Below are 19,705 nucleotides of genomic sequence, written 5' to 3'. Positions count from 1 at the left end.
TGCGGCTGCCTTTATGTAGTGTGTCCCATATCCATCATTAAAATAAATAACTTACGATGAGGAAGACCTTTGAACTTCCAGTGGAAGTTACAGCGACTTTGTTAACTCCTTATTCAAGTAATTCTGGAGCATTACTGATGATCCGTTTAACACTAAATATGAACACGGCGTAAAGAGCGGTCAAACTGTGTTAAATAAACATATGAAATGGACACTGAGGTTTCCAACAGCAATGATATGTAAGTGTATGTACCTACTATTCCATCTGTATTGTACACAGTCATTGCAGAAGTTTATACAGCACTGAGCGCTGTATAAACTCGGGCATAGTGGAGTCAGTTTACTGGAACTTCTCAATCTTCACTGATTGTATTTGCAGCTAAAGTCTGTTTTACAGTGACTCCTTCGTCTCAGAAGCACCTCCGTAATCTCATCACTGAGCCATTCGGCCCGTTTCAGACGCGGCTTTGTTCCGACGCACTAATCCGGGATTCTTCAGACGCGTTCGCCCTGACGCAGGCGCCGAGTGTCCGCCCCAGTTACAGCATGTGACGCGAGCCAGGTTTAACCGTCAGGAGAGACGGAGGCTGAACAACACGAATTCTTCTCCTTTCAAACAGTCCAGTGGCCCCTGTGCTGACCTCTGACCCCCGTCAGGAGACCACACAATGAAGCCTGTTCACCTCGGATCAGGAAAAGCAGGAGCCCTTTGTGCTGTTCACTATAATCACAGCGGTTTAATGCCCCCAACAAAGATTCTCAATCTTTTCTCCGTCACTTGCTGTTCTGCCCAAACATCTCTCTCTCCATCAGTCTCTCTCTCTCTTTCTCTCTCTCCATCAGTCTCTCTCTCTCTTTCTCTCTCTCCATCAGTCTCTCTCTCTCTCTCTCCATCAGTCTCTCTCTCTCTCTCCCTCTCTCTCTCTCTCTCCATCAGTCTCTCTCTCTCTCTCCCTCTCTCTCTCTCTCTCCATCAGTCTCTCTCTCTCTCTCCCTCTCTCTCTCTCTCCCCATCAGTCTCTCTCTCTCTTTCTCTCTCTCTCTCTCCATCAGTCTCTCTCTCTCTTTCTCTCTCTCCATCAGTCTCTCTCTCTCTCTCTCTCCATCAGTCTCTCTCTCTCTCTCTCTCCATCAGTCTCTCTCTCTCTCTCTCTCTCTCTCTCCATCAGTCTCTCTCTCTCTCTCTCCCCATCAGTCTCTCTCTCTTTCTCTCTCCATCAGTCTCTCTCTCTCTCCCATCAGTCTCTCTCTCTCCATCAGTCTCTCTCTCTCTCTCCCCATCAGTCTCTCCATCAGTCTCTCTCTCTCTCCATCAGTCTCTCTCTCTCTATCAGTCACTGTCTCTCTCTGTCTCTCGCTCTTATCTGTCTCTCTCGCTCTGTTGCTCTATCAGTCTGTCTCGCTCTCTCTATCCGTCTCTCGCTCTGTTGCTCTCTCTCACTTGGTCTCTGTTGCTCTCTCTATCCGTCTCTCTCTCTCTGTTGCTCTCTCTCTTGCTCTGTCGGTCTCGCTCTCTCTTTCTCTCGCTCTGTTGCTCTCTCTCTGTCTCTCTTTTGCTTGCGCTCTCTGGATGGATAAAGAATCTCGTCTTGTCTGATCAAATCCTCCTGCACTAATCTACTTCATACGTATCATTTTACAGCTTAGTGCCTCCTTATCTCTCTCTCTCCATCTCTGACTCGCCCATCACCTAATTACCTTATTAGACAGAAATGAAAAAAAAAAATCTTAATCTGTTAACGACTTTGTAACAGTTTTACCTTCAAATAACAGCATCACTTTGATGCCGCACTGATCCTGGCAGAGTTCGACAGTCACGGAGGCCTAAGGACTCTGCAGATTACACTCACAATTTCGGTTATTTACACAGAAACAGGCGTAATCTTATGTGATCTGCTGCGTCCATATTCCTGCGAGACAAACAGAGTCGGATGTTGCACAGCTGTCCATGAGGAGGCGCTCACAGTGGGTTTTGTATTTATGACAGTGGTGTAAAAGTGAATTACACTCTGGAACTGTAGGGGGAGCCCAAGAGCAGAAAATATTAATTCTTGATTAATGCAGCTTTAAATTCTATTTAAATTCTAGCTACTCTCTAAACTCCATAACACTACTGTTTTTTCAGTTTTCTACATTTTCTAGCCTTTAACGCTACCAATTACTTTTGTTTGCTAAACTCTGAAATATTCTTTCTAGATATTTTCCCTTAACACTAAAAACCGTCCTGTCAGACCAGCGTAGACGGTGTGGCTGCCACTTTATATCAGGGTTTTTGTTTGCTGTGTATTGTACCGTGGTAACGAGGTTTGACGAGTTGCGAGACTTTTCACTGCGGCAGCATAAACAGTTCTCATTGAATAGGAGATGCTGGCTGTGATTTAAGGAGCTCTTCTTGCTGTAAACTTTACCAATTACGTTTAACACTGAAGTGTCATTCAGCTGGAGTGTAAGCGGAGAGCTGGCCGCGGTCAGGGAGACGGCTGTGTGCGGAATAGACAGTGACTCTGATTGGTCACGCTGCAGAGGGAACTTTAAAGTGCACACACTCTTTGATGGTCCTTAAAAATGTGCCTTCTTTCAGCTTTAAGAGCAATGCAGGAATCTCAGCTTCACATGGCTCACCCCCCAACCCCAGCCCCAGCCCCCCCCCATGAGCAGGGATAACGGAGTGTGAGTGACAGAAAGACCGCAGATGAAAGCAGAAGATTTAGATGGGTGAAGTGCGAGAAGGTGGGCATTAATGCCACAACAGAGAGAGAAGAGTAATGCAAAACTGGCAGGAGTAAAAAGACGGCGCAGACATGAAAGTCGGGCAGAACTGTAGAGATGAATGCGCTTACGTCTTGGTTGCCCATGTCCCAGTAAGGCCGCTCCCCGAACGACATCACCTCCCACATGACGATGCCGAAGCTCCACACGTCTGAGGCCGAGCTGTAGCGGTGATACTGAATCGCCTCCGGAGCCGTCCACAACACCACACTCTTCCCACCGTGCTGGGAGACACACAGAACATTCAACAAATTGGAGTAGTTTCATATTTTATGATAAAATCGTGTGTGTGAGAGAGGGAGAGAGAGAGAGAGAATGAGTGTGTTTGTATGTATACACTCTTGTGCAAAATGGCAAAACATTAAGCTTTTAATGGTCTTAACATCATCAGTAAATTAGCCAGAATTAAACAATGCAACTTAATGAGACCAAATATTTTCTGTAGGGTTGACATCTGGACTGTGACCAGCCAAAACCATCAATAAACACCATTATATGCTGGACCTGGCCTTCGTATTTTGCCAGTGACTTTAAACATGACACTGTCGTAGGACGCCACCTCTGTCACAAGTCAGTTTTGCGTTGCTGTCCTTCTGGATCTGCTCCAGACAACGGTCAGTGCTACTATTGTGAAATGGAAGCATCCAGGAGCAACAGCAGCTCAGCCATGAAGCGGTAGATCACACTAACTCACAGAGTGGGGTCGCCGAGTGCTGACACCCACAGTGTCTGTCCTCTGTTGAATCACTAAAGAGCTCCAAACTGAGTCTGGAAGCAACATCAGCAGAAGAACTGAGCTTTAGGAGCTTCATGAAATGTCTTCATGGCAGAGCAGCTGCACACAAGCCTTAGATCATAATACACAATGCCAAGCACCGCCACTGGACTCTGGAGCAGTGGAACCGTGTTCTCTGGAGTGACCAATCAGCTTCTCTGTCTGTCAGTCTGATGGACGAGTCTGGGTTTGGCGAATGCCAGGAGAACATTACCTGTCTGACTGCACTGTGCCAGCTGTACAGTTTGGTGGAGGAGGGATTAGTTCCAATGAAGGGAATCTTAAAGCTTCAGCTCCAAGCATTCTGGACAACTGTACACTGCCAACTTTGTGGGAACAGTTTGGGGAAGAACCTTTTCTGTTCCAGCATGACTGAGCCCCAGGTCCATAAAGACAAAGCTGGGTAAGTTTGGTGTGAAAGAACTTGACTGACCCTTCTTCTGGATCAATGGGCAATGTGTTTTCTTTAATTTACTGAACTTGAAATAATGTAATTGAATCAAAGATCTTCACTTTAAGTTAAAGCACCTAATGGCTGTTCTCAGTGCTGGTCGCTCACCAGTGTGGTGTAGATGGCCTCTATCTTGTCCTCCTGCAGAGGTCTGAAGCCAGACACTTTGCAGACCAGGCTGCTGTTGACCAGCACCTTGTGGGCAGCCAGGCGCCGATGGACGAAGCCCATCTCCGTCAGGTACTTCATTCCAGAGGCCACTCCGCTCAGCAGGTCCACCAACTGCAGCACGCTCAGCTGACCCTCGTGTTTCTGCGTAAAACACAGAGTTTAACTCAAACTTTATTCAGTCAAAAGAAAAAAGATCAACAACAGCATAAGGAGCACAAACCGAACCTGCTGACACGGATTAACATCAGCAGGAACAGTCCTAGTGACAGAGAGAGCGTTTGAAATGATGAAAGAATGAATCAGACGTATTTACTGACCCGCAGGAAGGAATCCAGCGCGCCGTTGGTCATACACTCCACCACGATCATCATAGTGCTCCCTGCAGAACACAGAGCGCAGGTGTTTAAGAGGTGTGTGTGTGTGTTGGGTGGGAATCCATATCTTCTTCCTGCGTTTTCAGTATTACGTTGTCAGCCTTCGTGTGAAGGTCCTACCACATTTAAAAGCTTTAAAATAAAAGCTTTTCTCATCCAAAAAATCTTCGGTGTGAACCGGCCTTAATAACCACCTTTCCAGCAGGGCACACACAGGCCTGACCACAGGCCCCTGCTGGGCTCTCAGCTCCAGCTCTGCCCCCAAGGGCATCAGAGGGGGTCTAGAGCCAACAGGTGAGAGCACAGTGAGATGGAGAGAGTGAAGGAGGAGAAAAGGAAGGAGGAGGACGTTTGCAGATGGTGGACGATGAGACGGTGGGGTGGCCTGCTGTGTCTGGAAGGCCAATTACCCCACACTGCACATCTGCTCTGCGACTACACACAGACACCTGTGAATAGCACCCCCCCAGCACCCCCACCCCCCCAAACAACTTTAGTCAATCTAGTTAAACTTGTGACGTTCAGGTTAAGCGCCGCCACCGTTACTCCACCTGTAGTAGGAACAATTATTCAGGAACGCACCGTTTCACAGTGGTGGAGATAAAACATGCTACGCTGCTCAATTCCTATTGGTAGTCGCCACATTGCTTTGCTCCTTATTTGCATAACGTTAAACTCCGCTCAAATTGTTGCATCACTGGCTCCGCCCACTTCATATTGCCAGAAATCACTGTTTACCATTGAAAATGAACGACCACCAGCCGCTCTGTCGCACTGTGCCGCTGCCGGTGTGACTGCAGGGTCACACGTTCTCACACTGAAGAACCATCAGCTCGCTGATGTGAAGGAAACAAAGGCTACCGTGCCCCGTCTAAGCACTACTGAAGCCGTCTAAAGACTCCCACACTGTCTAGAGACTCCTGCACAGTTTAAAGACTATTACACACTATTTAAGACTCCTGCACACCATCTAAAGACCACTGCGGCCATCTAAAGACTCCCGCACGCAGTCTAAAGACCACTGCAGCCATCTAAAGACTCCCGCACACTGTCTAAAGACCACTGCGGCCATCTAAAGACTCCCGCACAGTCTAAAGACCACTGCGGCCATCTAAAGACTCCCGCACAGTCTAAAGACAACTGCGGCCATCCAAAGACTCCCGCAGAGTCTAAAGACCACTGCAGCCATCCAAAGACTCCCACACACCGTCTAAAGACCACTGCGGCCATCTAAAGACTCCCGCACAGTCTAAAGACAACTGCAGCCATCTAAAGACTCCCGCAGAGTCTAAAGACTACTGCAGTCATCCAAAGACTCCCGTGCACCGTCTAAAGACCACCGCAGCCATCTAAAGACTCCCGCACAGTCTAAAGACCACCGCGGCCATCTAAAGACTCCCGCGCACCATCTAAAGACCACTGCGGCCATCTAAAGACTCCCGCACAGTCTAAAGACCACCGTGGCCATCTAAAGACTCCTGCGCACCATCTAAAGACAACTGCGGCCACCCAAAGACTCCCGCGCACCGTCTAAAGACAACTGCGGCCATCTAAAGGCGACCACACACCATCTGAGAGCATCTGCACATCATCTAAAGATATAACAGCTGTGTAAAGGCCACTGGGCAGCAGATAGCTCAGGTACAGCTCAAAGAAAATCTCAAACTTACATATGAATATATATACACACACACACACACACACACACACACACACACAAACAAAAATAAAGGTTTGATGTGAAATACGTTACAGTGTGACTAAGGTTACAGTACAGTAACAATAGCTGAGGTGTTTGCATTTGTCTTTTAAAAACTTTTCTCAGGGTAAATTTACAGCCTGGGTTTAATGCACTCAAAATCACTTCATACACACATTTAAAAAAGGTAAAACAGAATGTGCAGCCAAGTGACAATATGTTCTACAGAGAACACACTGAGGGGGGAAGTTCCCTGAGCAGCAGTTTCTATGTTTTCCCCCCAATAACTCACTAACTCAGCAAATAAACAGGAACTGTGCACTAAAATGGTCATATCCGTATAATGGTCGTGTCCAACTTACTGTTACTTATAAAATCAACAAAAACATTTGAAACATTCAGACGTTTTGCATATGACTGTATGTCGTTAAATAAAAGTGTGTCAACATGCGTTTATGAAGCGTTTTGGCTCGAGTGAGGCAGTGTGCTCAGGGAAACTTCTCACCCACTTTTCTTTCTATTCCTCTGCACATCTAAAATCAATACCATCGCATTCAAAAACGCAGCAAGAATCACTCAGAATCTGGATCGGCTCTGTTAGCAGACAAAGTCAGATGGATCACATCTATTTCAGCACCGCATCTCTCCATCCATCCGTCTCTCATCTGAAAATACACGGCGGCCCAGACTAATATCAGTGTAATATGACTTTTCAATTCATTTCAACCTTTGGCACGAACGTGACTCACAGCAGAGACAGAGGCGAGGCGAGGCGAGGCGGGGGGTGGGTGAGAGAAACAGAGAGCGAGAGTTCAATTAGACGAGCCCACGTGATCCATCTGGCTTTGTCTCCTCGGACTACCGCTCCGTTTCAGGATAAATATTTCCGCTGAAGCGCATTCGGCAGGCTGATGTTCACTGTAGCGTCTTTTCATTTTTCTTTCGTCCTTTTCTTCCGGCTCCTTTGTGAAGCAGATAACCTCAGAGATACGGCTGATGTGTTGATGCAGACAACACCCACACTCATCTGCGCCCCCCCACTTTCCTCCTGAAGGCAGAATCATTCGTCCACTTCCACGTCTTTCTTTTGTTCGCCCCATACGTCCGTCTCCTTTGTCTAGTTGAATCATGCGGGATCGTCCGTCTGTCCCTCCTAATCTCTCTCTTCCTGTCTCATCACAGGTATGTTCCATCCATCCTCCCTCCTCCCTCCTCCTCATACTCATTGTATGTTGTCTGTTCTGCAGAACTCGGAACTCATTCTTCTTTTTCTCTGGATTAACACATCATTGTTTGTTAAACCTGTAATTTTCTTCTCTCGCTACCTGGCAGACAGACGTCCAATCCATCATCGTCCTCCATCTATTTCAGCAGAGACACCGCATCTGTCCATCCCTCCCATCTTTTATTTTCTCTTGGTCTGATTAAATTCTCTAATTCTCTATTCTATTTTCTCTAAGCTCCTGTTTACCCTCCGCTCCTCTTCTTTCTTCATCTGAGCTTCACTGAAGGCTCGTTCTCAAGGACGTCGATTATGGATCAAAGTTGATATAATTTACTTAAAAACAAACCGGCTCTGTAATTCTCCACGGCCTCCAAACCGGCTCTGTAATTCTCCACGGCCTCCAAACCGGCTCTGTAATTCTCCACGGCCTCCAAACCGGCTCTGTAATTCTCCACGGCCTCCAAACCGGCTCTGTAATTCTCCACGGCCTCCAAACCGGCTCTGTAATTCTCCACGGCCTCCAAACCGGCTCTGTAATTCTCCACGGCCTCCAAACCGGCTCTGTAATTCTCCACGGCCTCCAAACCGGCTCTGTAATTCTCCACGGCCTCCAAACCGGCTCCAGCATGAACACGTAGAAACCAAAATCCAATGACATGTTCCAAAAAAGTTGGGACAGGGTCTGTTTACTGCTGTGTCCATCACCTCCTCTTTAACAGCACTCTGTTTGGGAACTGAGGAGACGCTGCTGCAGCTCTGACAGTGAAATGTTTTCTGTTCTTGTCTGATTCAGGATTTCAGCTGATCATCAGTTTCAGGAGCTCATTTATCATATTTTTCATTTCATAATGCGCCAAATGTTTTCAGTGGTGACCGGTCTGGACTGCAGGCAGGTCAGTTTAGCACCTGGATTCTTAGTACAGAGCAATGTTGCTGTAATACATGCAGAATGTGGTTTGACATCGTGTTGCTGAAATAATCAAGAATCAAGAACTTATTAAAGCTACAGCAGGGTGGGGTAGCTGGAGTTGCTCTATGCTCACCTCTGGTGATGACTCCCTCCAGTCGGACGATGTTGGAGTGGTCAAACTGGCCCAGGATTCCAGCCTCAGACAAGAAGGATCGCCGCTGTTTATCCGAGCAGCCGGCCCGCAGCGTCTTGATGGCCACCGGCAGCTCTCGCTTACTGGGCAGTTTCAGGCAGCCACGGCACACCTCCCCAAATTCACCTACAGGGGGCGATGTACAGACTAACTGACCAGGTGCTTTTTTTGCACAAACAAAGGCAAGGTCATCTACAAATTAAAATCCAAAGAGGGTGTTTTTTTAGGGATAAATTACATGTAAGCAGATCAATGCCTGTGTTCTCAATCTATACATGCATCAATAAAACAGGCCTAGCGTGAAAAAAAAAAACAGATCGAAATTGACTTCTTAATATAAATAAATTCCACAGTAAAACTGGGCTGGAAACCACAAATAAAGGAAGAGAAGCTTCTGCAGCCAATCAGACGTGGGACTCATGAGAAATACCTACAGCAACACGATCAACGTGCAGATTCACAAAACGTCCTGATCGAGGCTTTTAAACTGAAACTCAGTCAGTCCACTTTGAGAATCAGCAGATACCAATATTGATGCAAGAAACTTTTATTCAAATAATTGCATAATTGAATGGTTAACATGTAAACAGACTCATTCAGGCCGGTTCGCTGTGAAATGCTCTGTTCTAGATAATCTTACTGAGTCAGAACCGTTCACAGTGGTGGTGATAGGAACCAGACGTCCCCCTCTAAAAGCTCCTCACAGTGGTGGTGATGGGAACCAGACGTCCCTCTAAAAGCTCCTCACAGTGGTGGTGATGGGAACCAGACGTCCCTCTAAAAGCTCCTACAGAAAGTTCCTACATGAACTGGTTCTGAATTCACTGCCTGATGACTGAGACGCTGTTTTATGAGAGTTTAGAGAACTTCAACTCCATTCATGGTGGAGGGAGACATGCAGGGCGCTGTGCGGCAAAATAGTCCCCAAAGAAAACTCATTATTCCAGATTTTCCACTGTTTTCCATCATCAACATTCCATATAAGCTCAGAAGACTCGTGTAGGTTCTCTGGTGGTTCTGGATGGTAGATAAAGTGTCTATATCTGTGTTGTAGTCATGGCGACGCCTGGTTCCCATCACCACCACTGTAAACAACCGTTTCACACAGGTTAAATGTGGCTACTGTTACTGTGTGACCTACTTTGCTGTTGCGTTACGGTTCAATTTACAGAATCAGATCAGCTTAAAGTTACTCTGACGTCCAGTCCAGCATTTTCTGCTGACATTGGTCCAATAACAGGTACAGGCCGTCAGATCGGTGCTCTGTAAGTGAAAGCTGACGGAGAGCGGTCGTACCGGTATGAACGATCCTCTCGATCTTGACGCTGGAGTTGTCGAGCTCCTTTGCGAAGGCGTGAACAGCTTGCAGCAGATCTTCACACGTTTCGGGGTCAATGTAGGTCCTTCTGGTCGGGATCTTGACTGGAGAGCACAACAAGGCTTTGGGTTGGGTTGACAATAAAAGCCACACCACACAATGTTTCAGAGAATAAGAATGCAACTTCATTTTATTCACCATCTGATTTTGGCAAAAAAACTCGGCCGGCCTCGGCTGGCATTACAACAACTGAGATGACGGAGCAGCAAATAGAACTTTCACAAATGTCAAAAGGATCAAAATCTACAAAAGCAGCTCATACGACCTACAAACCCTGAGTTAAATGTGGAAGAACTCGAGTTTCAGCTTCTGAATAAAGAGATGAAGATTTTCACTTTTCACTGTTTTTGTTCTGCTGGGGTTTATTTGTAACATATCAAATCTGTGGGCCATCATTACTGATCACTTATTATAATATTGAGTAAATAATTTCCCAATAATGTAAGAAACATCTGCCAGGAACTTAATACTGTTATAACCTGTCCTATAATGGGATGTGATAATACTTTAGCCAACAATGCAATGCCTTATTTCAGAATTGGAAATGTAATATATATGTTAAACATTTTTGCTCAAATTTGTTTTGAAAATAGATAAATAAATACTTAAGAGCAGTTAAAAGATCTTCAGCAACGAGGTTGTGCTGTACAGCCTGGAAGGAGGAGACCTTCTGTTCTCAATAATGTAATGAGGAATAAAAATTCCATGATCAGGGAAGACGTTCTATTACATTATTGTGCATGTCATTATATTATTAGGTTTTAATTTGACCAAGTTAAGTTTGTACTAGATTTCTGCATGTTATTAAATTATTGGGAAATTATTAAATTATTCCACTCTACAGAGACATCACACAACACCTCTAAGAGCAAAGGAAAGCTTTTTACTTCTCCTGTAAAGTTGAACGATTCTGACTCCTGTCCCACCTTAAATGGTGCTGCGGTTACATTTAGCACCTCAGGTGTTGCACTATTTAAGGTGGAGTGGGAAAATCTGAACGAGAAACTGTCGATCAGCAAGCCGACTTCAGGCTGATCAACTCCGAGGTCTCATGACCGCTGAATTGCCCTCTCCTGATCCAAGAACCTCTCTTAATATTTGTTCTTCAGATCTTCTCCTCTTTGGCTGCTTCTTGTTGCCCTTCCCCTTTCGCTATACTGTGCGAGTGTGAGCGCCCCCTGTTGCTGATTTCCTGGAACACGTGTTGTTCTCGTTTAGGGCTTTTTTCCAGTGCACACACAGAACAGGCTGAATTTGACAAGAAGTGTATTGGATTAGCATCACTTACTGCACCTTTAAAGTCAGCGACTACATTTCTCTCATTCTTGTCTGTCTTGTCTTGTCTGTCTAATGACCCTGCGGAGCCGTGGTCACTCATCCTGTTCTAGGTCAGGAGGTGGCACAAATATACGGCTGGACTCCTGAGTGTTCTCACAGTGGAGGAAGTGTGCAGTGGAGCCGAGATGCGTGTCTGAAATGTGATTACAAGTTAAGATCGACCCGAACCGAGTCGAGGCCCTGCCTTCACTGCCTCAGCTTAGAGCCTGACCTCACGTGTGCGCACACTTAAGTCAGACTTCGGTGACGAAGCACATTAAGATTTCTCGATTGTGTCTGGCGACGGCAGCTGTGGATCGAAGGCTTCTTCCACACTGCGTGATGCTTACTCTCCCATCAGTGCTGGATTAGGCGCTGGACACAGTCCACTTCCTCCCTTGGTCCTGTTTGTATTTGCCTCATGTAGCACTGATTAGCTCAGACTGACCCACAGGCTACTCACCGAGTGATTTACTCACAAACACACCCACTTTCATAAATTTGCGCTTTAAGCAGTTCAGCCAGAATCCTCACGCTTGGAGTCTGAAGTTTGTTTCTTTAGTTTTAGCGCTGGAGCTTCAAGACAATGCCGACGCTCAGCCAGGCACAGGCCCTCTCAAGATGCGAGGACCCCCTGAATGTCTCAATCAAAATTCTGGAGGGTCGCTAAAAATAATCGTCATTGTGTCAGTTAGAGAATAATAGATGCTCAGATATAGATTCAGTGAAAGTTCTGCTTCCCCCGCAATCAGCTTCTCTCTGGTGGTCTTAACTAACTAGAGCTGCAGCACTGCTCTGCCTCAGGGTGGCGCTGTAGCAGACTGGCTCACCCAGTTGGTCCTTCAAAGTCTAGAAACCGTAACTCTGCCCGGATTCCTCTGAACAACTTTCCAATGTTTCCAATGAGGAAGAGCGCAGAACCGCACTAGAACAGAGACTCTACAGAAGAGGAGACGAGGAAGATCTCAGTTACTGTGAGGAAGAGCGCAGAACCGCACTAGAACAGAGACTCTACAGAAGAGGAGATGAGGAAGATCTCAGTTACTGTGAGGAAGAGCGCAGAACCGCACTAGAACAGAGGCTCTACAGAAGAGGAGACGAGGAAGATCTCAGTTACCGTGAGGAAGAGCGCCGAACCGCGCTAGAACAGAGACTCTACAGAAGAGGAGACGAGGAAGATCTCAGTTACCGTGAGGAAGAGCGCAGAACCGCGCTAGAACAGAGACTCTACAGAAGAGGAGACGAGGAAGATCTCAGTTACTGTGAGGAAGAGCGCAGAACCGCACTAGAACAGAGACTCTACAGAAGAGGAGACGAGGAAGATCTCAGTTACTGTGAGGAAGAGCGCAGAACCACACTAGAACAGAGACTCTACAGAAGAGGAGACGAGGAAGATCTCAGTTACTGTGAGGAAGAGCGCAGAACCGCACTAGAACAGAGACTCTACAGAAGAGGAGACGAGGAAGATCTCAGTTACTGTGAGGAAGAGCGCAGAACCGCACTAGAACAGAGACTCTACAGAAGAGGAGACGAGGAAGATCTCAGTTACTGTGAGGAAGAGCGCAGAACCGCACTAGAACAGAGACTCTACAGAAGAGGAGACGAGGAAGATCTCAGTTACTGTGAGGAAGAGCGCAGAACCGCACTAGAACAGAGACTCTACAGAAGAGGAGACGAGGAAGATCTCAGTTACTGTGAGGAAGAGAGCAGAACCACACTAGAACAGAGACTCTACAGAAGAACGATTCTTAGCTACGATACAAAAACCTCCGTTTTTATCTCCATTTGTTGTTTTTCAGTTTGACATATTTTGAAAATGCCGGTTTTTTACATCTTCCGTAAATTTCATGATGAATGGACCAAAAGAAACGTCCCAAAATGACTTCTGGTTCATCCATCCTAAAGTATTCGCTCGTCTGGCTTCACACGCATATGAACTTGAGTGACAGCCCATTCTTAATCCATAGGGTTTAATATGATGGCGGCCCACCCTTTGCAGCTATAACAGCTTCAGCTCTTCTGGGAAGGCTTTCCACAAGGGTTAGGAGTGTTTATGGGAATTTCTGACCGTTCTTCCAGAAGCACATTTGTGAGGTCAGACGCTGATGTTGGACGAGAAGGCCTGGCTCACAGTCTCCGCTCTAATTCATCCCAAAGGTGTTCTATAGGGTTGAGGTCAGGACCAGGTTGTGCAGGCCAGTCAAAATGGACAAATGAAGACCGTGGCTAATCTACATTCTGGAAAAACTGAGCGCCGCATTTCTTTATTCAGGAGCAGAAACTGTATGATCTCTTCCACATATAGCCTGGATGTCCATCACCAAGTGTCAGCCCGTTTGAGCCCAAACTAAAGACAAACCCTGGTTAGTACACACTGGTAAGTGTTTACAGACTATAACTGATCTTTTTTATGATCCATGCACGTCTTCTCGGAAAAACCATTCACCACATTATTATAGTGATAACACATCCAACCCCACCTCCACCTCTCCCCCTCAGAATGGCTACAAATAACACCAGCTAACACAGTCAAACAGCGTTTCTAAAGCAGACACACCTAAACAGCCTGTATAGCACTACGCTAATCTGTCATTCATTGAATCCTCAGTCTTTTTCTACCTCTCTCGCTCGCTCTCTCACTCTCTACCCGTCAGTGGCTACAGTGTCTGGGAAGCATCTTCATGCTCATATAAATCCATACATGAGCACAGACCCATCCTTATGTCTGTCTGCTCAGTCTTATTTTTATTCTCAGACTTCATTCGTGCGTCATGCGTCAAGCAATCCCACATTCCTAACCGCGTGCTGTGCAGGAAAACACTCACACTGGAAGTAGAGCTCCTCGTCCCCCTCCTGGTTGGCTTTGCTGTAGCCGCACTGCCTGCAAGCACAAAGCAAAATAAAGACTCACAAATCAGCTTAAACCTAAACCTCGAATCCCACTTCATGCTTCAAAATGATAAAAAATGACTCCCGTTAATGTAAATGTAATGTAAACAAACCAACCCAAAATCCCTGAATGTAATTTTGGACCACTTCTATTGATCTTGTTATCGTGGAACGTGCACTGCGTTTCTTATGATGACACCAAAATCTTCTTTAGTCACCAAAAGTAGGATTATTACTGAAATATACAATTTTTAAAATTCACTGGAACCCCAAAAAACAGCCCCAGCCCATCATCCCTCCTCCACTAAACTCTACTGTTGGCTCTGCATTGCAGTAGATAACGTTCTCCGGCATCCATCAAACCAGATTCATCATCAGACTGACAGACAGAGAAGCTGAGTCATCACTCCAGAGAACACGGTTCTACTGCTCCAGAGTCCAGTGGCGCCGCTTTACACCCCTCCAAGTTGACGCCTGGCATTGCGATCTTAGGCTTGTGTACAGCTGTTTAGCCATGGAAACCCATTTCATGAAGCTCAGTTCTTGTACCGATGTTTCGTCTGTACATGGTTTGAAACTCTGTACCGAGTGATGGATGATTTTTATGCACTACACACTTCAGAATTCAGCAGCTCTGCGTGAGTTTGAGTGGCTACCGTTTCGTGACTAAGCTGCTGTTGCTCATAGACGCTTCCGTTTTACAATATTAGCACTTACAGTTGTCCAGGGCAGATCTAGCAGAGCAGAAATTTCACAAACGGACATGTGGCAGAGGAGGCCTCCTATAACGGAGCCATGGTTAAAGTCACTGAGCTCTTCAGTACAACCCTCTACTGCCAGTGTCTGCCTATAGAGACTGTATCTGTTAGCAGTGGGTGTGGCTGAAACTGAAAATTACCACATACATTTGGCCATATTGTGTTTATTACTACTGCATATGGGATACTACACAATCTGGCGTGAGCAACATGAAAGACCTGTTTTTCACACTCATGCTGACAGGTTAGTGTTCAGACTGAGTGAGCGGTGAGGCAGATGTCCCAGATGCAGCACAGCAGTGCCACAGCATTTCTGTATATATATATATAAAATAGTAGTTCTTTAATTTGTTATCAAACAAAATACTAATGACATATTTTACAATCAAGTCAGAAAAGTAGTTGATTTGACTGTTTATGCATTAAAATAATCTGTAGAATGTAACGCTGTATTGGGTGGCCGCCGCATCGCTGCCGCATCGCTGATGTCACACTGTGTTGCATGTTCTTAGAAAAATTCACTTAAAATGTACAATATGGTTTTGTAATTAAGACCAGAATCATAATATTAGGATAACTTTGCATATAATAGTGTTTTTCATGTTGCAGCAGTCAGAAGAAAAACCTTGCATCTCCGTTTTTCATTTTTCAGTGACTGATATATTTTGAAAGTGCCTGTTCATCGTATGTAAATTTGATGATGAATGGACCAAAAGAAACAGCCCAAAAAGTCTGGTTCCATTGACCTACATTAAAAGTAAAGTATGTTTTTCCATCTCCTGTAAAGTTTTCCTTCTGGAGATATGAGGTTTTCTTCTGACAGCAGCGTTATACTGTACGTGCCCCTGTTAAAGGCCCTAATTTAGGCGGGAAAACACACAAAACTGAACACACCAGTAAATCAAGCAGAACGCGGCAGCTCCTGATAGTTCGTCCCATGTTTTGAGCAATTTTCCCTCAAATGTTTTGTCTGAGCAAATAAACCCATAAACTGCCTGCATGTCAGTGTCGTGCATCCGACAAAAGGCTCAGCACATCGAGCCCCGAGTATACTGAGCACAATGAAGATGTAACTGTGTTCTATTAATTTCCCTTGCAGCGAAGTACTTAATCTCACGGAGTAAAAAGGTTCTAAAGGTAACAGTTCAGGCTCAAAGAGCGTTTTACAGGAGACGGTGGTGCAATTTCAGCTTCCAGCCTCTCTGCACATCAGGAGCTCAAAGAAATGGACTATGAAAAAACTGCTTCAGAGGATTTGATGGCTTCTAATACAGCGTCTCTATTACGGCACAGAAGAGCGAGGTTTAAAGGCGAGGAAATGTCCCCTATACGAGGGAGAATAAAAGAGAATGCATATTCTGTCCTGGACGGGGGCGACATTAAAAAGATTGAACACCTTCTCTGAGACAGAAAGAGGCCGACCGTAAATCTCAGCTTTCTTTCATCTTTTTTCCAACAACTCGCTCTGCACTGGCAGAGACTCGGAAAAGGCAGCAGATAGAAAAGAACAAGGAAGGATGAAAAGGAAAAGTGAGTAGTTAAAGTGTCAAGTAGCACAGAGGTTCTCAATCAGGTCCTTGAAGGGAAGCATTTTTTACTCTTATGCAGCACTCAAAACATTTTTCAAAAACACTTTTAATGCAAAACGTGTAATAAAGTAATAACTTAATATAACATGTTTAAGAAACTCTGGATTCTGACATTTTTCATTGTTAAAACTGCACAAATGAAGAAATAAATGTTGGGAATGAAGCCAAAGGCCACACGTGTCGCTTAAAACTTTCAGGTATTTAAACCACATTTGGGACAAAAGAGTTGATGGACGATTAAACTGTTGATAATTTAGTGAATAACGGTTATTTATTCGCTCTAATTAGAGCAGAAGAAGCAGTTTCCATTCATAAAGCAGTACATGGCGTTACAAAATAAACTTCAACTGAATATATTTATTACTTTAGTTCAACAGCACTATTATTTTTATTTAACTGGTCATCAGTGATTTATTAGTCTACTCAGGCTTGGTAAAGAAGCCGTTAATCAAGTTTTTCTTTAGACCAAGTCTTCACTGTTTTAAATGCATTCTGTTTATGGTGTTTATTTTGAAAGATGGTGTGTTTTTTAAATTTAGTGGGTAAGTATTGTAAAAATATTCCACCTAAAAACACAAAGTATTCTGAATACTGCCTTCACTAAAGGACTGAGTACAGATACTTTATTTCTATATTCTGAAAATATATTCCCAAAACCTGTTCTCCATCCCAGCCCTGGTTCCTAATCACCTGTCAGTAACGCAGCGTTACCTAAACATTCAGCTCGTCAAGCTCAAACCAACTATCATCAAACATCAGTCTGGCATCAAAACATCTGCCAGATACTCATCATATTCACACAATTATCTGCTGATCTCGATGCTGACAGATCATCGAGCGTCGCTTGAACAGGCGGGTAGTGCTAAACCGCAGAGCCAAGGGGTCACCAGGGGTCACGAGCGTCTCACACGGATTCCTTCAGGCTCCTCCAGGCTTCAGACAGGAAGAGTGGAGGTCAGCTGTCCAACACGGCCGCGCTGACCACTGAAAACATGAGACTCGCAGATACGAGGGTTCTCCCACAGTAGTGATGTGTATATACACCCATGTTTAATAATGGCTCTTCAAAGGTTCTTTAGTAAAGACAAAGGTCCTTCACAGAACCATAAACACTCAAAGAACCATTTTCATGTTTCGTGTTGTATAAGACTCTAAAAGGGCTGCGCTGATGCTACAATATCAACATGTCACACTTTTAGTGCTAAACGGAACCCTTTTCAAAATGACCCAATACAGAACTATACATACACACTACCAGTCTGAAGAACCACTTCAAGCACGGATACGGTTCTGTGAGTTCACGATTCTGTTTTAGAAAGTTCGTCTTAAAACCCACTTACGCAGTTTTGATGAAGACCAATTCAGCAGAATGGTCTATAAATACACACAGAGACGCACACAGAGACACACACAGAGACACACACACACACAGAGACGCACACAGAGACACACACACAGAGACAGACACACACAGACAGACACACACACACAGACACACACACACAGACAGACACAGAGACACACACACACACAGACAGACACACACACACACAGACAGACACACACACAGAGACACACACAGACACACCCACACACACATTTTATATATAATACATATATTGTGCTTCTATTAATTTATTAATTTATAATAAATTTTGGTTTCACAGAATTTTGAAGTGTTAGCTGCTGTTTAAACTTTCAAAAATTAATGGCAAATGGAGAAACAGAAAAGGTCCAGAATGATTAAAATAGAAACAGATACATAACATAATACAGAACATAATACAGAACATAATACAGAACATAATAAAGTATTTTTGCATCTCTTTAACTTGAAAGTTAAAATTTTTCCTCCCTCTGTAAAGTTACAGCGGTTTTGTTTCGACGGGGTTAATAAGCTTGAAAAACATCTATTAGCACATTTTTTCACTCCTCACAAAACGACCCGACTTTAATAACCTGAAAGGTGTAAAGCGTCGCTGTTTTCTTCTGACCGTGTGCGCATGTATCAGAAAGAAGGCTCTCTGTCTTCGTGAAGCCCAAGTTTATGGTGAAATTGGACACACAGGAGAGGCTGCCTCTAAATTTACTGTAATTGAGGTATCAGCGATTTTCTCTGTTTGCTCAATACAATTTCACACCTGATGTACGCCCAAGGCTCTAATAAGCTCCTCCCGCATGCATCATTTATCACCTGCAGCCGATTTTAGCGAAGGGTCGATAAATCCGCATTTATAAATATGCCGCTGTGTGGTAAGTGTGTATGTACGCACGTATGTTCCGTATGTGTCTGCGAGTGAGTGACGGCGCTGGAGTCTCCGCTGTGGATTGTGTGGAGGCAGAATGAATGAAAACCATTTCACACCGACTCCATCTAATCCATTCTCATCACTCTGATTAATGCGGAGCTGCTCTGAGTACGGCTGCGTGGAGATTCCTCATCTCATGACGAGACTGTGTGTGTGTGTGTGTGTGTGTGTGTGTGTGTGTGTGTGTGTGTGGGGGCGTATAGAAGGTTCAGCTAACGTCGCACTGATCCAACTTTCTCTTCCCCGATACGGATTCTGACACTGGAACGTACGATATCGGTTGCTACAGAGCACAGATATGATCTTTTTTCTTCAATAGTGTGTTTGCGCATGACGTGCGCTGCTGTGGCGTGAATTACTATGGAGAGCAGGTGTTTTTCTACACAGGAAGCTGTCACAAGCTCGCTAAATGCCTGTAGTTTTTACAGTTGCTTAAATGGATTTAACCGAGAAACCCCAAAGAAACTTTTTAAAATCTCAAAATCACCCAAAAACGTGACCTTCTACACACGCAGTCTGGAACCGGTTTATACAGATGAAGCTGGTTTGCACAGGGCTTTAATTCTGTCACACTGCACTAAGAGGGGCTTTTATTTTGGTCTGCCCCAGAGAACTCATGGTGCACTTCATATCTGCCAAGAAAGTCATTTCGTCTTCTTTTATCATTTATGATTATTCGCTGTATAGAGATCATTCAGGAGCTTTTATCGAGTACGAAATGCTGTTCATGAGGAGAAAAACGCAAGAAATGGACTGAAAAGGCAAGAAAATGTCCTGCGCAGGTTCGTCTGCGGTCGGGAGGAGCGGAGCGTCGTATTCACAGTTCATCTGCTGACAGTAACTACAAGCAGCAGCACTAACACTTAAATCAGGGTTAACAGCTACACACAGACAGGCG

At 44.9% G+C, this 19,705-nt stretch overlaps 1 protein-coding gene across 1 annotated transcript in view; it reads right to left on the bottom strand.

Annotated features, from left to right (window-relative positions):
- Positions 1-19,705, bottom strand: part of LOC108413484 (ephrin type-A receptor 7-like) — a 235,180-nt gene that overhangs the window by 3,668 nt on the left and 211,807 nt on the right. Inside the window, exons 9-14 of the mRNA XM_017686013.2 lie at positions 14,088-14,143; positions 9,864-9,989; positions 8,508-8,693; positions 4,484-4,545; positions 4,104-4,307; positions 2,841-2,993 (exon numbers count right to left, since the gene is read on the bottom strand). Of these exons, the coding sequence (XP_017541502.1) occupies positions 2,841-2,993; positions 4,104-4,307; positions 4,484-4,545; positions 8,508-8,693; positions 9,864-9,989; positions 14,088-14,143 (787 nt within the window). The remainder of the gene's footprint in view (positions 1-2,840; positions 2,994-4,103; positions 4,308-4,483; positions 4,546-8,507; positions 8,694-9,863; positions 9,990-14,087; positions 14,144-19,705) is intronic.

Source organism: Pygocentrus nattereri, chromosome 14 (assembly GCF_015220715.1).
Source record: "Pygocentrus nattereri isolate fPygNat1 chromosome 14, fPygNat1.pri, whole genome shotgun sequence".
Taxonomy (NCBI): Eukaryota; Metazoa; Chordata; class Actinopteri; order Characiformes; family Serrasalmidae; genus Pygocentrus; species Pygocentrus nattereri.
This window is presented reverse-complemented; position numbering and strand designations above follow the sequence as displayed.